This window comes from Saimiri boliviensis, chromosome 12 (assembly GCF_048565385.1).
Source record: "Saimiri boliviensis isolate mSaiBol1 chromosome 12, mSaiBol1.pri, whole genome shotgun sequence".
Taxonomy (NCBI): Eukaryota; Metazoa; Chordata; class Mammalia; order Primates; family Cebidae; genus Saimiri; species Saimiri boliviensis.
In genome coordinates, this window is record NC_133460.1 from 70,259,365 (window position 1) to 70,273,500 (window position 14,136).

Genomic DNA, 14,136 nt, shown 5'->3' on the forward strand with positions numbered 1-14,136 from the left:
GATTCCCATCTTCTAGCCTCCATTACTAGCTAATAAAATAGCTACAATTTTCTCGATATTTTCCACCTTTATAAATATGAAGAATTCTTTTTAATGAAAACCTTTTCCTAACTTCTCAGCTGGAAATGGAAGAAGAGGCATCCCTCTTTGGTTGGTTTTGTATGCCTCTACACATCTCTCATCTGGAGATGAGAAGCAAGAAGGGCTATCATGAGGGTCAATGTGCTGAGGTCCCTTCCTGTAGAATGGAAGGGATCCAATAACTAGAGCCCTTTAAAAGTTTGCTTCTTTCCCCACTTAAGCAGAAGGCTCTTCTTTCTTCTTTTTGAAGAAAAAGTTTCCTGTTTCCTCTATTGTGTTTTATTGGAGATGGCAGGCCTTAGAATTGGCCTTCCTGGCACTTCAGAAAACAAGTACAAGTAGAAAAAGAAAGTTTCTCCTGGGTGAGGAAGCTGAGACTTCCAGACAAAAGGAATGTAACAGCAGACATCCTGCCAGTTCCTCTCTCAGTGAAGAACTAACCAAAGCTTCTGTCCCATTGGTTGAGCCCCTTGAAATTGAACCACTTCCAGAAACACAAAAACAACAGTCTAGGACATCTGCAGTATTTAAGGAAATATTTGCACAATTGATCAGTCACTAATATCCTTTGCTTGCCTGAAACACAGCATTTTGTGGTTTGGGCACAGACTTTAGAATACTACAGAAAAAGTATACATTGGGAAGTTTGCTTTCCTTTTTCCTCAGCATAAACAATATGAAATCTGGCAAGTAAAAATGCAAAGACAATTTAGATTTCATTCCTGTGGGTTTTCTTTTAAACACTGTGTCCCTATCCTCATTCCAATCAATAGATTTCAGGCTAAATAATACTTGAAATATTAAACTCACCTAGCAAGAGCAAGAAAGAGTGGAATGAGGAAGGATTGGTAATTTTTAATTAATAATTATTTTAATATCAAAGTAACAAGAACAAGTCTCCTTTGCATGTAGTAGTACTTAAAATACTGCAAATTAATTTGTTTGATATAAAATCTGCATGTATTTGTTAACTGTATTTATGGGCACGCACCCTGTTCCCAACAACCACCAAGTACTTTGGGGTGTTATTTTTGTGGACGATTTTCTTCCTTTTCCAAAAATGTTGACCATTTAGGTATGCATTATTAATTTATTGGAAACTATTTTTGAAAGTAGTAATGTAAGATTCGCTCTCATTCTACCATGGTCATTTGAGCTTATCAATGCAGATTACATCTTTCTTTAAAGTTATTCTAGAACTGATTAATATTTTCTTATATTTAGACACTATCTTTTCTCTAATTATCTTTAAACATGTCACACTTCTGTTCCCATGGAACACACACACACATGTACACACACATACCCCTCTAAGTTTACAATCCCAAAATATATGTCTACTTATAACATTTCATATTACATGTTAAATTTTATTTCAAAAACTATCACAGTCTAAAGAGAAATATAATTTAAGCATTAAGATAGTACAGTTCAGAAAATAAGCTAGTATTTTCTTGTTAAATTTTAATACTATCATTTGTCATTCCAAGAGATCCTTGCATTCTACACTCTAGAATTAAAAGGGGGAAAAGGTTATGCTTTTAAGAACTATAAGCTGAAATGATTTATTTCAATTCAATATAGAATATTTGTCAGTCAAGATATCAATCAATGTGTACAAAAATTTACATAACAGGAGGAATAATAGGCAGTGCAGCACCCTTAGAAAAATAATTAAAAGTTTTGTTGCATTTACAGGTAAGTGCCACACTGAGAATGTACAATACAGTAATTTACTGCAATCACAGGGGAGTTCCATAAAGAAACAAAGCTCTTACACTCCAGGTTTTTGAAAGGTGTTATTGGAATGCTTAACTGAAACCACAGAACTTGTATATCCTTAGGATTGAGTTGATGAAGGTCATAAAAGGTTTTCATATCATCTATTATATAAAAGGAGTCCACTGCACTTGGATAGCTGGTTTAGTGTCTCTGACAAGTGTGAAGCCGAGAAGAATTACTGGCTTGATGGTGATCCTTCTGATTCCGGCAAGACAGACCTTCTCCGCAGTAACAGCGTTGGAATATTTCCAGCCCATGGGAGCCTTTTCGCCTGTGCTTGGTACACACTTGACCTTCTTTGAGGACAGGTTTACAGATCTTGGACCAGAAGTGTCTAGCACAACACAGTCCTGTGGCGCAGTCTGACGACCGGAGACAGACAGAACCTTCTTGTCCTACGCAGGAGAAGACAGCAGAAAAAAAGTACACAGTTACTGGTAAACCTGCATCGTTTCATTACATAATTCAAAAGACACTTCTGATGTGCTGAAAAGGAGTCTTAACATCCTTACCTTTGGTGTGATACATTTTTGAAGACAATGTAGTTCTTCTAGAATACCCATCCAAAGTGCTATGATCATTACCAAAGCTTTCAGTGATGGTTTCCTCAATTTCCCCTCGGAAGTGAGTTTGCTCAGAAGACACACATATTCCTAAGGAAGCAGGAAATAGTGATTAACTTCAGGGTTGTAATGCATTACTGCTAACAGCTGTGGCAGTGGCAGTCTGCTATGCCAGCACCAACTTGAGATACTTCTTTGCAGTGAAATCATTTTAAAAACAAGCCGAATTTCCTCTCTACTGTTAACGCAAAACTCTCCAGATGGACGGAAGCACCAATGTGTACACTGTATACAGTCAGTCATATGTTACATACCTAGTATAGCCGTTTAAAATACTTTCCCATCAACTGTGGTGGGGGCAAGTGAGATTTACGCCCATTTTAATATTACCCTTGGGTTAAGAAATAGAAAATCAGTCACTTAAAAAATGTTCTTAAAAATAACTTCTCTCCCCCTGGTGCTATGTGGGTCCTGCTAGACTAAGTTAAGCAAATGCAATTCCAGCTGCCTGGAACATTGAAATCTCACCCACCAGTTACTTTACTGTGTAATTTCTATATTACAGAGATTCAGTTAGTTCATCCCGGAGTACTGCTGGGTCCTAAGGAGGGTCGTCGCCCTGTTAGTCTATTTCTGGAGACCTCTTTACCTGTTTAAATCCACCTCTTTGAAAAATTAAAAGTTAGTAGATCTGTGGTTGGGGGAGGAGTACTCATACATACTAAGGCAGCAGAGGGTAGAGGGAGGGGGAAGGATGGAGAGGCCAAGTTGTGCGACTATCAAGATCTCTCTTTAAAACGGCCAATGCTGATAAATTACTGTCCTCTGGCTGACAACAGTTTCAGCAAGGATCAGAAGGAGAGGCCAGTCTGGCAGAGCTGTGAGAGTCAGAGTAAGAAAAATGGAAAGGGCAGCTGAACGCCAAAGCTGGTTTCTTTGGTCTCTCTCCAGGATCCCGCCGTCCTCTCCATCATTCCCCTTCTCAACTGACCTCAAGGTTCTCCCCAGACACATTTTTATGGAAGCGTCCACTACGAGGTACGCCGTTGTGTTGAATCATTGAGGGACCCGGAGGAAGATGAGGACCTCAGAGACCTCCGACCTTCTCTCTCCTGCCCGATCAAACCCTTGCAAGACACTTCGGCGGAATCCTGCCTGCTGTTCACGCATTTGCAGGTGGCGCCGCCGTGCTCTCAGGGCGGAGAGTCCCGGCCCCCCACGCCGCACCCCATTCATAGACGCTCAAAGGCCGGACAGTTTTCGTGTGAAAGGGAGCTTTCAGAACGCACCGTTTTTGCAGAAATTCCCGGGGCAGCACATAGCGTGACGCATGCAGCGTTTCCGGCGCTTCCTGCAGGCGAGACAGATCTGCACGCCCGCGTCCCCTCCGCGGGTGGGACGAGCGCAGTACTCGTCGGTGGCGCACTCCTCGTCCTCCGCGCACGGGTACGGCTGCGGGAAGGGTTCGGGGAGAGGGTGAGGCATCCAGACGTCCAGGCACCCGCACTCTTGGACCCGGGCGCTGATCTCTGTCGCTATCTGTCCCCCTCTCCGGGACCCGTTACCACCCACCGCTCCCGAATGCAGTGTTGCCAAACGCTCGCTGAAACGCACACAGTCAGCACGTTCTACTCCCTCCTCCCCAGATACGACCCTTTCAAGGTCACAGCACCCCGGATTCCCCGACGCCTCTCACCTGGTAGTTGTCAATGGTCTGATACTTATTTCCGCCCGGGAACAGGATTCCGGGCGCGGCGCTGACTGCAGAGCCCGAGTGCCCCGCAGCGCCGCCCAGCGGCGGGGGCAGGTTCTTGATGGCGTTGGAATTGAGAACCGAGTTCAAGGTGGCGCTCGCTCCCAGCAGAGGGTGGCCGCCGAGAGCCGCCGCTACCAGCGCGACCAAGACCCGGGCAGCTCCCGCTGCGCCCAGAGCCATCATCTCAGAAGGACTCAGGAGGGAGAAAGAGAAATGACTGTCACTTTGCAAGCCCGGGCCCCTGCGAAACCGTGTCGGTGCAGCTGCACAGTCAGGGTTCCGGGAGCCCCCGCGGTCCCAGAGTCCCGACTGCAGGGAGCGCAGAGCTCTGAGCCGCCACCGCCACGGCGGCTGCCTTTATACCGCGGGCCCGGAGCATTCCGGCCCCTTGGGAGGGAGACAACAAAGCCGGGATGGGATTTCAAAGCGCTGGGAGGGGCTGGGAGGGGCGGGGAGGGGGTGTGTTTGTGTACATGAAGGGGGGCCTTTGACACTCTTCACCCCCGCCCTTGCTGGGTCGCTCGGCTGGCCCGGCTCTCCTTCGGGGTGACGGCCACCAGCGAGCATTAGAGCAGACGACTTTAATAAATGCAGGCGGCAGGAGGAACCCTGGGAACAGGGGTGCCCTTGCCTGGCGGTAAGGGGTTGGTTATCCGGATCTGAAATACTTTTCAGAGCCGAGGGGTGACACGCTCTGCAAAAGCACTTTTCGCCCCTCTCGCTTACGCCAGCACTCGCTGACTGTGCACACGAGTCATATTCGGTATCAAACGCAAACCGATCTGTAATTCACTGGCTCTAGCGAGACGCCTCTTTGCTCATGACTCATTAACCCTTTAAGAGTCGCGGCTTGCAGATCTGAGTTAGGGCCCTGGCTTTAAGGTCGTTCCGTTGCCACCCCCCACCCCCCACCCCCCGCCACTGCGAGAAAAATGTGCAAAGAGAAGGAGATTTGCACATCAAACGAGGGTAAGAAGGAAGAAGAGCTGATTCTCTTTTGATGGGAAGTTTAGAGAGGGAGGCGAGAGACTGGCGTTTAGAAATTAGATCAAGGGTGGAGGGGACGGGAACATGACCGTCCGATAATCAAACTATTTAATGTCGTTCTTTGAATCAGGGCAGTCGCGGCAGTGGATGAACTTGATTAGGCAGACGCGTGAGATCAAAGTGGCCGGGGCCGAAGCGGACGGGGTCCACCGTGCCGGGTCAGTCGCCTTTCTCAGATTCTGCCTTCTCAGTGGTGGGCTAATACGGGGAGATAAGAAACCCTTAGGGCTTAGAGCCTGACTTCCTCATTAGTAAACCGTATCGAAAGGCTTCCCAACTCCCTGTTTGCTCCCACGTCAAACCTTGCGGGACCACGCAATACACCTTGTAGGGAGATAAGAAACTACCTTGAGGAGGAGAGCTGAAAGTGAATTTGACGTCAGTGAAATTGGTGTGTAGATGGAATAAAGTAAGGCTGGTGTATAAGAATGGCGCTATGCTTATAAATGGAAAGTGATCTATTTAATTCAAGAAAAACATTGGAAACCTAGAGCTCTGGTATTGGGCTGCCTCTGGGTTGTTGCCTTACTGTTTTAATTTTTTGGTGAGATGGGTGGCAGGGGGAAAGGGCACAGTGAATACGAATATTTATGAGACAGAGTTCTGATTTTAGAAAATAAAATTCTCTTTATTCTAATTACAGTAATAATAAAAGATGTAACAATAAATTATAGTAATAAATTTTAAAAATGTACATCGTTCTTTTAAAAACAGGTTGATACTCTAAGTGTCAGAAAACAAGCAACTGTTCTCTGAGTTTGGAAAAGGGAGAGATGATTGAATAATCACTATTGAATAAAAAAAGACTAAGATACATTTGTTTTGTACTCCTCTAAGCTGTATAGATTTAGGTTGTTTATAATGACTCCACGTGCTGACCCACTAAAGTCAGAACCGGGGCCACTACCAAGTAAAGCCAGTGAAGTTCTTAAAGTAATGAAATTCTTAAGTTTAGTAGGGGAAGGAGTAATTAAAAGACAATTTGCCATGGTCTGTGTTGCAGTTCCTTCAGTCTCAAAGGTAATATTAAGAACATCATCTAAACAATTCTTGAATGGTACCCTAGTTATACTAGCATCCCTCCCATCCCAAATTCCATCTGGCCAGGAAATTATCCTGTCAGGAATCAGTGGGTTAAATGCCTTCAGTGTACTAGGAAATCTGCAAGCTACGATCTGCCTTCAGGTCATATAGTGGGCAGAGGAGAGGTAACCTCGAAAAATATTCAGGGAAGAAATTATATGGGTGGTCCTCAGAGAGGGCTAAGTACACAGCAAACCAACCCTTTGTTCCAAATGGGGAAATATACTTTTTGAGTGGATTCTCCATTTGAAAATCCTTTCCAGGATGTGGTTTGCTCATTGGCAACAAGAGTGCAAGGTAGGTAAAGAGGTACAGTAAAACTCATTGTTTCATCAGCAGCCAGTTAATTTTCAGTGAGTACCTATTACTGGCAGCATATCTCAATATATGAAAGGCAGGCCTCTTGTCCTCAGAAAGCTTTCAGTCTGTGAGTAGTTGGGAAAACACAATATACTTATATGGGGATGGGGGTAAAAATTTTTTCTAACATCGATTATATTTTGGCACATTCTTGGTCATGGGGAAATAAGAAAAAGGAGCAGAAACTGTGACTAACACCTGTCAGGAAAGAGAGAGGGTTCTGGTGATTGAGTCTTTCTTATAGCTGGGTGACAGAGGAGGTGGGCACCAGGGCAGGTGAATTCAGTTTATTAAACTGTTTAGCCCTGTAGAGAACTCTGCCTTCTATTTGATCTGGTATAAATATGATCATAATTAATGCACCAAGTTTAATATTTTGTATTGTATTTTTAAATAGGTGAAATATGCTCATCAGTGTGGAACTGAACCTCGTAACTCAGGAACACCATAATAAGACATGTCTTCTTTATATTTTAAGTGCTGAATGCCAGGCATAGACTATTCCTCAATGTTTTCATCCATGAGGGAGACAGACAAATAATACTCCAAAGCACACCATGCTATTCACCAACTGTTTTTCCATCTCTGCTATTTGTGACTGCTGAATTTTCTAATTTTATATCTTTTTTGAGACAGGATCTCCTTCTGTTGCTCAGGCTGGAGCACAGTGGGACAATCATGGCTAGCTGCAGTCTTGACCTCCCAGGCTCTAGGGATTCTTCCACTTCACCCCCCATCCCCCCACCCCACCCCACAGTAGCTGGGACTAGTTACATGCCACCACACCTGGCTAATTTTTAACTTTTTTTTTTTTTTTTTTTTTTTGTAGAAACAGGGTCTCATTATGTTGCCAGGCAGAGCTGGTCTTAAACTCTTGGGCACAAGCGATCCTCCCACCTTGGTCTTCCTAAATTGCTGGAATTACAGGCGTGAGCCACCGTGCCCAGTCTACTACTGTATTTTGAATTCCCTCCTTTATTCTTTTTTCTCTCCTTCCTTCCTACCTTCCTTCCTTCCTTCTTTCTCTTGATTAAATCAAAAAAAGCAAATTTGTTGCTATATAATTTTACTCTGCTTAGGAAAATACTGCCTAAATATCATTCCTTATGGTGAGTGTTAACATTTTTCTAATGTCAATCTTGAATTTATAGCAGGATTCCTCTTTCCTGGTGTTTTGTAAAAAATGCTGTGGCTTTTTCATTGACTTTTAAAACAGTTTGATCTTAATGTTCTTCATGTTGAAAGAATTTTTAGACCTGTGTTCCATGTTGACTCCCCTGAGAGCTGTATTTTTACACTCCTTAGTACAAAGAGAAGGCAAGATTTGGCCGTGATTACGTTTATTTGAGCAGTGGAGATGGCCAGCCCAGATAAGTCAGGCTCTGTGGTAACTTCCTAATCAAGTTCAGAAGATGTGTTTTATTGGAGCAGGACATTAAAAGCTAAGAGTCCGGAACCCAGAAACATTTAACTAAAACCTAGTGAAGATGGTGCCTAAACCAGATAGGTATCTGCCTGCATATTTTCTGAGGTCCTGACACTCAGAAAGGGCTGCGGTGTGTGGGTATAGGGAGTGCAATAGCCCCTTTGAGTCCCCTAAAGGATTTAACATCTCCAACCCTAAGGATAGGCCAGTGTCTGCAGAAAGCAGGCTGTAGGGTCCCATGAAACAGTCTCTACATTTACAGAAACACAGTTTTCCTCCATGTTAACTGGGTTCCTAATAAACTCTTGGGCACAAGCGATCCTCCCACCTTGGTCTCCTAAACTGCTGCGATTACAGGCGTGAGCCACCGCGCCCAGTCTCCTGCTGTACTTTGCAGCTCTTCTCCCAGAGTATGGCCAAGAAAGGCGTCATGCCAAGGGGTCAGGAGGCTGGGGATGAAACTCTGTACAGTGAGTGCCAGCCCTTATCTGGCTCCTAAATATGGGAAAGCCATTTAACTTGCGGTGTGGTGCTGGCTCTTCTTTATAAAATGGGATGCAGGGGAGATGGAGAGGTTCCTTTTCGCTACAAAAGTCTCTCTTTCTTTCTTTGTTTTCTTTTTCTTTCAGCACTGCCAAGGGAAGGCCTTTTGTACTCAGGTTAAATAACAACATCCTGCAAGGAGTCTGTTCTTTTATGCAGCCTAACGATCAAGTGACAATCACTGACATAGATATTGAGTATTCGATTTTGAAGACTGGCATGTAAGTATTAAGTGCCTGGAAACAAGGGGAATTACTTGAACCAGGCGACTTTCTAAAAAGGATGTGTGTGTGTCTGTGTGTAGAGAGGTGTGTGCGTGTGTGTGTAGAAAGGTTCCGTGTGTAGAAAGGTTGTTTTTCCCATCACAAAATTGTACTATTTGAAGCTGATTTTTTTCAGCCATCACCAATTCTCAAACTAGTGAATTGCTAAGGACCTTAGGTGAAAAGTAGAAAGCAGGACTTTGAAAACACTTCAGTCTTGATACTCAGTCTTAAGAAATGCTACAGAGTGGAAGGCGCTGGCTATGAAATAGAACTGTTAACTTCTGGCGGGGAAGTGGAGGAGGGATGTATAATTAATTCGTGCCAGGATTCTTCAGCACCCTTAAATTACAAAAATAAAATAATTTTCAGAGGAGTCTAGGAGTCCGTGGGGGAACTACTTGAGGGGCAGACCTAGGGGCTCCCAAGCCCGAGTCCTTCCCCAGTCCCTGCCTGCAGCGCGGGCGCGTTCCCAGGCCAGGCGCCCCGCACCGCGCCTCGCGGCGAAGCCCCATTGTTCACGCGCTCCCGGGGCCGGCTGCTCACGGTGGCTGCACTTGGGTGTCACAGCCCGTCGCCAGCATACAGTAGTGTAAAATGAAGCTTGTTTAAAGACTCTCTTTGATGAGCGAAGATCAAACGGCCTGGGGACCCCCGGTCTTAATCAGACTTGAGCCAGGATGGCATTTTCACAAATAGTCCGTTTGCTCGGCTTTGAGCAGACTTTGTGCTCAGCACTTTCATCCGGCTGCGGGGCGGGTCATCCCGGCTGAAGCCCCTCGCCCGGCCGCAAATCCATTCACACTACAGTGGCTGCTGTTGGTTTACCGTGTCAGTTCATGGGCAAATAAATAGAGGCCCTTTCTGACTTAATTAGAGGCGGGTGAGGGGAAAGGCGACGGAGGGGAAGATTAAAGCTCCGAGGGACACCAGGCTCCGCAGTGTCTCCGGGGTCTGGCGGGCGCGGGAGAAACCCGCTCTTCGGCTGCCTCCTGGTGGAATTTCCGTAGAAGTTCTTAGCAGGATAGAGAAAAGCGTGTATTAATCCTGTAGTTTACTCTTGAGATTTATTTTCTAGGTCCAATTACTTGTGTATTTTCTTAACTTCCTATGCTGCAGACTCTCTAGAGCTAAATGTATTTTGTCCTTCTTAACATTCTACATAATGTTTCGTTGAAAGATTAAATCTACACATGATAGAATTAAAATGATAAGCTCTGGTAGTGTCACCACTATTTTCTTTAAAAAAAAAAAAAAAAAAAAAAAAGGCTGCTGAGGTCCGAGACTTAGGTTCTCATTAAATGCTTTAGTCTGATTGAAGTTGAAAGGTTCTATATTGCATTTCTGGACTGAAATGTCTGGTTCTCCAGGTTATGTTAATATATCAGGTTATAGGGAAATCCCAGGCCAAGCAAATGTTAAGAATGTTCAGACAGTATTCAGGGAGAATGAAAATATGACAGAATATTCTTTTTTAATTTATTTGGATAATAAAAATATTAATAGTTTCAGATTTACATTTTCAAAAGGAAAATAAAAACCAATATGCTTATGCAAAACAATATACTATTTAATAGTTTCATTTCATTTGAATCAATGTTGTATAAGGAGAAAAGGAACAGCGGGTAAATTAGTAAAACAACATAGTGGAAGTGCAGCTCCTAACATAATATACGTAGCTGTTAACATATATGTTAATGGCAGTTAAGCATTTTATTGATAGCCAATATTTTAAACTAGACCCAACTTTTTCCTTCTCTCTCTCTCTCTCTCTCTCTCTCTCTCTCTCTCTCTCTCTTTTTGTAGAGATGGGGTTTCGCCATGTTGACCAGGCTGGTCTCAAACTCCTGACCCTCAGGTGATCCACCGGACTCAGCCTCCCAAAGTGGTAGGATTACAGGCATGAGCCACCGCACCCAGCCCATTTATCATGATTTTCGAAGAGTTCTGGCAGAATAAAAAAAGTTATTCTATGTTTTTTTTAGATTATTTATTTTAAAAAATAAAAAATCCTGGAAGATGTGTAAGAGATGCCATCTCTAAACATTCAGTTCAATACGGATTGTGTACTCAATTTGTAGCTATCAGTTAGATGCTAAGTAAATATTATTTTAGCATTACATTATAAAATATATTTATAATAATGACTTTAAAGTAAGAAGCAATCGACCTCAATCAAAACCTCTCAAAATGTCATTAATGTAGTCATTAAAGCTTGTCCACATTTCCTGATTGTGCTATTTTCTCCATCAGTATCTCCATTTTCTCATAATATTACTGCAATCCAGCTGATTCTATTTACCACAAGAATCACATTCTTTAAAGTAAGCTCTAAGTTTAAATAAGAAATGAAAAACGTTTTGCAAATAACAACAGCTTTGTGAATTCAGCAGAGCCACAAACTTACTTAAAAGCTATGGAAGCACTGAAGCAGAGAGTAGAGTGGTGAATTAGCTTTCTGTTAGAGGCATATTCTCCTACGCCTTTTTGCTAATACCATTTACCAGTATCATTTGCACTAAGAATTTTAGAAAGGAACTGTGGCTAGAGCTGTGAAGTCTAAAAATTTAAAATGCATTTTTTTTTTTTATTTGGAGTTCCTGATTTGCAGGCAAAGTCCCCAACTTGTTTGAAAAATGACTTTGCTAGGGTTTCACAGCTGATATTAGAAAAATAAGTAAGTAAATAAGTGGAACTTTCTTACAAATATGTAAAGACTAGGAGAGAAAATAATAGATTTCTTTCCTGTTTTTACAGGCATTGAAAGGCAAGTATTAGTCAATTAAAGGTGCTTTTTTATTCTTAAAAAAAAAAAAAAAAATCTATTGAGAACAGGCATGGTGGCTCATGCGAATAATCACACTTTGGGAGGCTGAGGCAGGAGGATTGCATGGGCCCAGGTGTTCAAAACCAACCTAGGCAACACAGTGAGACCCCATCTCTCTGAAAAATAAAAAATTAGCCGGATATAGTGACACACACCTGTAGTCTCAGCTACTTGGGAGGCTGAGGTGGGAGGATTGCTTGTGCCCAGGAGGTAAAGGCTGCATAAGTCATGTTTGCATCACTGCACTCCAGCCTTGGTGAGAAAGTGAGATCCAATTTCTTAAAAAAAAAAATCTAGGCTGGGCATAGTGGCTCACACCTGTATTCCCAGCAATTTGGGATGCCGAGGTGGGTAGATCACCTGAGGTCAAGAGTTTGAGACCAGCTTGGCCAATATGGTGAAACCCTGACTGTACTAAAAAAAAAAAAAAAAATTAGCCAGTCATGGTGGCTCATGCCTGTAATCCCAGCTACTTCGGAGGTGGAGGCAGGAGAATCACTTGAACCTGGGAGGCAGAGGTTGCAGTGAGCTGAGACTGCACCACTGCACTCCAGCCTGGGCAACAAGAACCAAACTCCATCTCAAAAAAAAAAAAAAAAATCTATTAAGAACTCTGCAGTCTGTGATTTTTAATATAAATCCTGAAGTTCAGAGGCCTGAGCACCAAGAGCTCTGATGTGCAAAGGTAGGAGAAGATGGAGTCCTTGATCAAGAAGAGTTTTTTCCTTACCTGCTTTTTGTGCAGGGCCCCAATGGACTGGATGATGCCTGCCCACATTGGAGAAGTCAGACGTTCTTGACTCAAGTCTCATAATTCAAGTGCAGATCTTTTCTGGAAACACCCTTTAGAGACACACCCAGGAATACTGTTTTATCAGCTATGTGGGTATCCCTGAACCAAATCAAGTTCACATACAAAATTAATCATCAGAGGCAATTTCCCGTGAAAACTGTGACTCCACTGACTGTGGAGATGGGAAGATGAGCTCAAAATTATAAAGTACTTCCACCATAGATTCCCCCTTTTTTTTTTTTTTTTTTTTAAGAGACAGAGTCTTGCTCTGTCAACCAGGCTGCAGTGTAGTGGTACAGTCATAGCTTACTTCAACCTCAAACTCCTGGACTTAAGTGATTCACTTGCCCTAGCCTCACAAAGCACTGGGATTACAAGCCTAGCTAGAACTACAGATGCATACCACCAGGCCTAGATAATTTAAAAAAGACTTAAAAAAAAAAAAAAGAGAAAATATCTCACTATGTTGTCTAGCTAGCCTTGAACTCCTGGCCTCAAGTGATCCTCCAGCCTCAGCCTCAGCCTCCCAAAGCACTGGGATTACAGGTATGAGCCACTGCGCTAAGCCCCATACAGTTATAATTGATATAAATAATTTCAAGAACATATGCAATAGTGCAATGAAGTAATATATTTAGGGAGTAATAAGTTTTGAGTATTTATATATTTTGAGTATTTAAATATTTTATATTATTTATGTAACATTTATACACTATAATTTTAATATATTTTAATTGTAAGTTTATGCCATTTAATTTTTGAAAATCATAGTCCCTGAATAGTGACTTCTATATATGTATCCTTTGTCCCAGGTGGCTGTTAAGCCAAAGTGCAGCTTCAACAGACTCAAGAAATGTTCTCAGAGCAAATAAAGTTTTAGTGGCCCACTTTCACAGTTCCCACTTTCCCTTAGATTTTGACTTGGTTTTTTTCTTAGTATGTTGCCAACTTTTTGAGATTTTTAAGAGAGAGAGGAGTGTTAACACACACACACACACACACACACACACACAAACACACACACAGAGTAGCATTTTAAATTTTCAGTAAGAGGGTTGATTCAAGTAACCTAATCTGCCATTTCTCCCAAAATAAAAGTTTATCACTTAAAAAATTATATAAACGTTGTCATACTGTATTATTACGCAAGTCAACCACAATAACAAGATTAAGAAAGTTACGTGACCATCTTAATATACCCTGAAAAAGATAGGCACAGACATTGATTAGTAAAATTTCAGCAAGGACGGTGGACATAAGAGCACTACACAAGAAATTGGCCTGGCACCGTGCCTCACACCAGCAGTTCCAGCACTTTGGGAGGCTGAGGTGGATGGATCACTTCGGCTCAGGGGTTTGAGACTAGCCTGGCCAATATTGTGAAACTCTGTCTCTACTAAAAATACAAAAATTAGCCAGGCATGGTGGTGGATGCCTGTAAGTCCCAGCTATACAGGAGGCTGAGGCCGGAGGATCACTTGAACTCAGGAGGCAGAGGTTGCAGTGAGGTGACATAGCACCACTGCAGTCCGGTCTGGGCAACAGAGTGAGACTATGTCTCAAAAAAACTGTTCTTTTAATAGCAAGCCAATATGTATATGAATTATATTAG

The 14,136-nt window shown here is 42.8% G+C and overlaps 2 protein-coding genes across 4 annotated transcripts in view; one reads left to right on the forward strand and one right to left on the reverse strand.

Annotated features, from left to right (window-relative positions):
• Positions 1-1,430: 1,430 nt before the first annotated feature.
• On the reverse strand, positions 1,431-4,544 carry DKK1 (dickkopf WNT signaling pathway inhibitor 1). Its single transcript, XM_003922449.4, has 4 exons — positions 4,123-4,544; positions 3,716-3,878; positions 2,376-2,516; positions 1,431-2,258 (listed from the first exon to the last, which is right to left on the reverse strand). Exons 1-4 carry the CDS (start codon positions 4,363-4,365, stop codon positions 2,005-2,007), a joined length of 801 nt encoding a protein of 266 aa, XP_003922498.1. The 5' UTR covers positions 4,366-4,544; the 3' UTR covers positions 1,431-2,004.
• A 132-nt stretch (positions 4,545-4,676) lies between these two features.
• Positions 4,677-14,136, forward strand: part of LOC120362515 (uncharacterized) — an 83,916-nt gene continuing 74,456 nt past the window's right edge. For all 3 annotated transcript variants that reach the window (XR_012512873.1, XM_074382511.1, XM_074382510.1), the window contains exons 1-3: positions 4,677-5,151; positions 5,300-5,387; positions 8,728-8,862. Coding sequence is in view for 2 of the 3 variants with exons in the window: in XM_074382511.1 (XP_074238612.1) it covers positions 5,115-5,151; positions 5,300-5,387; positions 8,728-8,862 (260 nt within the window). In the remaining variant the exon portion in view is untranslated. The remainder of the gene's footprint in view (positions 5,152-5,299; positions 5,388-8,727; positions 8,863-14,136) is intronic.

What these genes read in the sequence shown, in the direction of transcription:
- DKK1 (XM_003922449.4), bottom strand. Translation starts at nt 4,365, where the DNA reads ATGATGGCTCTGGGCGCAGCGGGAGCTGCCCGGGTCTTGGTCGCGCTG. An exon ending in AGACCATTGACAACTACCAG is followed by an intron (nt 3,879 to 4,122) that starts GTGAGAGGCGTC and finishes CCCTTCCCGCAG; the next exon opens with CCGTACCCGTGCGCGGAGGA. An exon ending in CGGGAATTTCTGCAAAAACG is followed by an intron (nt 2,517 to 3,715) that starts GTGCGTTCTGAA and finishes CTGCTTCCTTAG; the next exon opens with GAATATGTGTGTCTTCTGAG.